We start from the raw sequence: 5,734 nt of genomic DNA on the forward strand, positions 1-5,734 counted from the left end.
CAATTTTTCTGCTGGACAGTATGCACTTAGGAAAGTTTAAGAAGCCAGATTGTCTCAAAGGACATCGCTGATTCATGAAACTATAAACAAAAAGTTGCTGTCTAAAGTTTTGCTGTCAACAATTCACAGTGAACTTTATATGACCATTTTCCACCATAGAAATTACCTCCAGCATATTCAGAAACTATTTTATTTAGAAAGTGTTTTCCTGAGTACATTGATTAATATGGTATTGTCTAAGATAATCATAGATTTTTTAAAAGTGCAGTTGGGAGGGTGAGTATGGGTGAGTGAATACTGGGGCCTTAGTGGCTATGCCAGGAACTCTGCTGTTTTCCTGAAGTAGGGACCACTGCTGAGGGATTCAGAATATAGTGGTGACATGTTTGGATTTGTCTTTTATGCTTTAACAGAAAAAGCTGTCAGTGAACCTTCATTCCAAAAAAGGTTATGTCACCCTATTATGAAATTTTGATTTGGTATCTAATGAATAAAATGAGCCTACCCTCCACTTGAATCCTGATTCTAAAGAGGGAAACTAAAGGCATCTTTTTGATAGGCTCAATCAAATTTTCCTGTTCCTCAGATTTGTAAATAAAATGCTGTAGAGAAAAGTAGCATAACTAAATGAAGATTCACTATGAAGTGCTTCAGATTACTTAAGTAAGCAATATGATATGAAGAGGAAGGGATTAGTATAAGCAGAGACCTACATTTATAAATTTAATGTTTCTTAAGTTTTGTATATTTATTTCTAATCTCGCTTTATTGACTATTTCTGAGTACAAAAGTTCTACTGCTGCTTCCAGTATTAAATGTATTTTTAACTTTTGTCATTTTCTCATTATGAGCATAATTTGTATTTTCTGATAAGTAATAATGTTAACCAAATTCTTTTTCTATTCTCTTTAATATCTTCATTATATTTCCAGTGAAGGACTTATTAAATGATTTTCTCCATTTAAAGTCTGATTGTTTTGTTTTCTAATATTTTTACTTTCAGAGTTTTTTACAGGTACTATATTTTCACATATTTTCTGACATTATTTACTTTGTCTTTTAATCTTAGCTAATTTTTAAAAAGTAATTCTTTTAAGTGAAATTTATCAATTTTTAATTAGTTGTTCTTTTGATGTTACATTTCTAGTTTCTCCACTTAAGTCTAAAACCCATTTTGAATTTGTGTTTTGCATAGTTTGTGAATCCAAGCTCATTTTTGCTTATAAACATTCAATTCCAGCCATTTTTATTGAAATAATGCTTTCTCTACTAAATTATCTGTGTAATTTTGTATAATGGTTGGAGCAACAGCACAGTGGTGGGCATTCGCCTTGCACACAACCAACCCGGGTTTAATTCCTCCATCCCTCTTGGAGAGCCCGGCAAGCTACAAAGAGTATCCCGCCCGCACAGCAGAGCCAGGCAAGCTACCTATGGTGTTTTGATATGCCAAAAACAGTAACAAGTATCACAATGGAAACATTACTGGTGCCTGCTCGAGTAAATCTATGAGCAACGGAATGACAGTGATACAGTGATGCAGTGAAATTTGTACAGTATCAGTTCTTCATAAATTTTTATTTTTTAAAAAAATTATCTATTTTAATTGAGTATTTTTTTATGGACTCACCATAGGATATACAGTAACAAACCTGTTTATGATTTGGTTTCCATCATGCAATGTTTCAACACTCATCCCTTCACCAATGTACATTTCCCACCACCAATGTCCCCAGTTTCCCTCCCCCCACCCCAGACAACCTCTATGGCAGGCACTTTCTCTCTCTCACTCTCTCTCTTTCTCTCTCTCTCTTTATCCCTCCCTCGCTCTCTCTCTTTCCCCCCCCCCTCCATTCCTTCTGGACATTATGGTTTGCACTACAGGTACTAAAAGGTTGTCATGTTTGTCCCTTTACTTACTTTAAACATTCAGTTCTTGTCCAGACCAATCATTTCCAACTATTATCATCCATCATTCATCATAGTCGCCCATTCTCTGTCCTAACTGCCCTCTACCCAGACCAACAACTTGTGGCAAGCTTCCAGCCATAGACCAGTTCTCCTGGACCTTTACAGTCTTCAGGGATGAGTCTCATGCAATGTTTTTTATTATATCCATGGTGACTTTATTATCCTTAAATCATTTTTATGTAGCTTTGTATTCTGATATTTTTCAATTGCTCTAATGTTAGCAATCACATAAGTATAAATTAAGTCAATGGGCTTTTTTTTTTTTTTTTTTTTGCTTTTTGGGTCACACCCGGCGATGCACAGGGGTCACTCCTGGCTCTGCACTCAGGAATCTCCCCTGGCGGTGCTCAGGGGACCATATGGGATGCTGGGATTCGAACCAGGGTTGGCCGCGTGCAAGGCAAACGCCCTACCCGCTGTGCTATCGCTCCAGCCCCTCAATGGGCTTTTATCTTGAGGAAATAAACTAAAGTTTTGTGGCTTTGCGGAGAGGGGAAGAGGAAGAGTATGACAAATCCTATGCCCTTCAACTGGATATTTGCCCTCCCAGATAGAAAGGTGTCTCTGATACAAAGTATTTTTTGGAAAGAACTCTGTAACACTCTAGCACTGTACTCCCTTTTTTCATCATTTTGCTGGAGCGGGCACCAGTAACGTCTCCATTGTTGTTACTGTTTTTGGCATATCGAATACACCATGGGTAGCTTGCAGGCTCTGCCATGCGGGCGGGATACTCTTGGTAGCTTGCCGGGCTCTCCGAGAGGGACAGAGGAATCGAAACCAGGTCGGCTTCGTGCAAGGCAAACGCCCTACCCACTGTGCTATTGCTCTGGTCCAGAAAGAACTCTAAATCAAGGAAATATCCCTAATTTTCATTCTTCTAGGCAAGGGTAGAGAACCTTAGTTTTCTGCCAACAGTGATTTGAATATTAGTAACACCATTTGTTGGTTTTACAATGCTGGCAGACCAGTGCAGAAGCCATTGGAAGCATGCATGTCTGTTCTGTACAGATCCAGCCATGTTCTAAGTACTTAAAGGAATGACATAAAGTTTTGGTTGTTTGTAGAGTTTTCATTGACTTTAGCCAGAGGTATTCCAAATGCCAGTGGGATACAAATTGTGAAGGTCTTTTCTATCTTTTGAAATCTTATGTGAATATCTTAAAGAGGCCTATTTTTATTAAAAAAAAAATTTTATTGAATCACCATGAGATACAGTTAGATAAACACACAGGGTAGGATCCTAATACCTAAAGAGATATATCCTGAAGTTTACAAAAATCAGCAGATACCATTATCTATAATTTACCTGATAAAATTACTATATGCACCATAGCACTGTTGTCCTGTTGTTTATCGATTTGCTTGAGTGGGCACCAGTAACATCTTCATTGTGAGACTTGTTACTGTTTTTGGCATATGGAATACGGCGTGGGTAGCTTGCCAGGCTTTGCCCTGTGGGCAGGATAATCTCAGTAGCTTGCCGGGCTCTCTGAGAGGGATGGAGGAATCAAACCTGGGTCAGATACGTGCAAGGCGAACACCCTGCCTGATGTGCTATTGCTAGTCTGAAAGCAGTGAGTGGTCACAAGGTCAACCTAAAGTCAACCTGCAGCAAACTATAAATTAAAATTGCTATATATTTTTTTAATTTGAGGCTTCTATTTCTCAATACTTCTACTCACTATTGCATTTTTTTCTTATCTCCACATTCATTATTCTTAGAAAAAAAATTTCCAGACTGTCATAGTCTATGATTTTTATTTAATTTAATCATATATTTAGTTACTCTTCAAGTAAAACATCCTTTAAGGCACTTCCATTGGGTCTGAAACCTTGAAAAGTTGCATTTTGTAATTTGTTGGTTCACTCAACCAACCTCAAACAGAATCATGCAAGTGTTTGCCCCAGTATAACGCAAACTACTCTACTGAACTTTGAAAGAATTTGTAGAACTGAAAGTTGCAATTTTTTTCTTTTTTGGGTCACACCTAGTGATACACAGGGGTTACTCCTGGCTCAGCACTCAGAAATTATTCCTGGCGGTGCTCGGGGGACCAGATGGGATGCTGGGAATCGAACCTGGGTTGGCCACGTGCAAGGCAAATGCCCTACCCATTGTGCTATTTCTCCAGGCCCTAAAAGTTGCAAATTTTTGATGTTTTATTTTTAAAAGGAGATTTTTTTCCCAAAAAACCAAATAATTTAGTTTACGGTAATATAAAACATCCTCCAATGAAAAGTATATTCATTTAACTGACTTCTATCACATAACACCCAGAAACTCTCCTATGTATTAGTTTTCTATTAAAATTTAATGTCATGGGCTAGAGCAATAGTATAAGGTAGGGAGGGTTGCAGAGCATTGCCTTGTTTGCAGTGACCCAGATTCACTACCCAGCAGCCCATATGTTCCCTAGATCTAGCCTTCCCCACCCCCACCCTACTCAGGAGTAGTTCCTGAATGTAGAACCAGGAGAAGCCCCTGAGCATCACCCAGTGTAGTCCAAAATCAAACAAAAATTAAAAATAAATAAAAAATTTAAAGTCAAATCAAAATTGCTTGACTTCAATCCTTGGGGTTCAAAACCTTGAGGTTTTGCAGAGATTAAAATTTTTTAAAAATTTTCCTAGAGAACTGTTTGTTTATTATTCTCCCCAAGGCCCCTAGAACCTCTTTGTTCCTTAAACTGTATATGAAAGGATTTAGGAAAGGGATTATGACTGTGTAAAACAAAGAATACATTTTATCCTGATTTTCAGCTGACCCAGACCCAGGGCGCACATACATGAAGAAGAGAGTGCCATAGAACAAAGTCACAGAGAGCAGGTGAGCACTGCATGTGGAAAAGGCTTTGCTCCTGCCCTTTCCAGACTTTTGTTTCAATATCGCAAGAACGACACAGGAGTAAGAAATTATGATAGTCATAAAAGTAAAAGATTGAATAACGACTGAAAATAAAAAAATCAAAATCATATTAAGTGCTGGATCAGTACAGGATATCTTGAACAGTTGTAAAACTTCACAGTAGAAATAATGTATTATATTAGATTTGCAGAAAGATAATCTGAATAACAAGCCCACATGCATCATGGGATGAAGAAATCCAATAATGTATGAAATGCCCAACAAATGAATAGAGAAGCTATTAGACATAATAACTGGATAAATCAATGGCTTGCATATAGCTACATAGCGATCATAAGCCATGACTACAAGGAGGAAACATTCTGTGTTTGCACTGGAAGCAAAAAAATAAAATTGAGTGATGCACTCAGTGAGGGATATCATATGAGTTTTAGATAAAAAATTCACTAGCATTTTGGGGGTAACAGAAGATGAAGAGCAAGCATCTGCAAAGGCTAAACTACCAAGAAGTAAGTACATGGGAGTGTGGAGATGGGGGTCCTTCCATATGAGAAAAATTAGTCCAAGATTGCCCACCATGGTGGTGACATATATGACTAAGAACACCAGAAAAAGAGGAAGCTGGAGCTCTGAAATATCTGTAAGTCCCGTGAGAACAAACTCAGTCACTTGTGTCTTGTTTGTTTCCATCATGTTTGCTTGGAGTGATCACTGCAATGAAAAAGTGAAGCAAACTGAGATAAAGACCATAAAGTAATCACATTTGATTTGGAAAAGGACATCTTTTTTGTTTATGTATTTTCTTCTTTATTCAGAATAGAAATATTTACAACTGAGTAAATTTTTTTTTGGAAAACTAATTCTGAAAATTAGAAAAACAAAGAAAAAACATGC

General features: G+C 37.4%; 1 protein-coding gene across 1 annotated transcript; it reads right to left on the bottom strand.

Moving 5' to 3' along the window:
* Positions 1-4,579: 4,579 nt before the first annotated feature.
* Positions 4,580-5,533, bottom strand: LOC101539421 (olfactory receptor 5AC1-like). Its single transcript, XM_004607029.1, has one exon. The coding sequence runs from the start codon at positions 5,531-5,533 to the stop codon at positions 4,580-4,582; it is 954 nt and encodes a 317-aa protein (XP_004607086.1).
* Between the last annotated feature and the right edge of the window lie 201 nt (positions 5,534-5,734).

This window comes from Sorex araneus, chromosome 2 (genome assembly GCF_027595985.1).
Source record: "Sorex araneus isolate mSorAra2 chromosome 2, mSorAra2.pri, whole genome shotgun sequence".
In the NCBI taxonomy this organism is placed as follows: Eukaryota; Metazoa; Chordata; class Mammalia; order Eulipotyphla; family Soricidae; genus Sorex; species Sorex araneus.

Coding starts and splice junctions, on each gene's coding strand:
- LOC101539421 (XM_004607029.1), bottom strand. CDS start 5,533: ATGATGGAAACAAACAAGACACAAGTGACTGAGTTTGTTCTCACGGGA.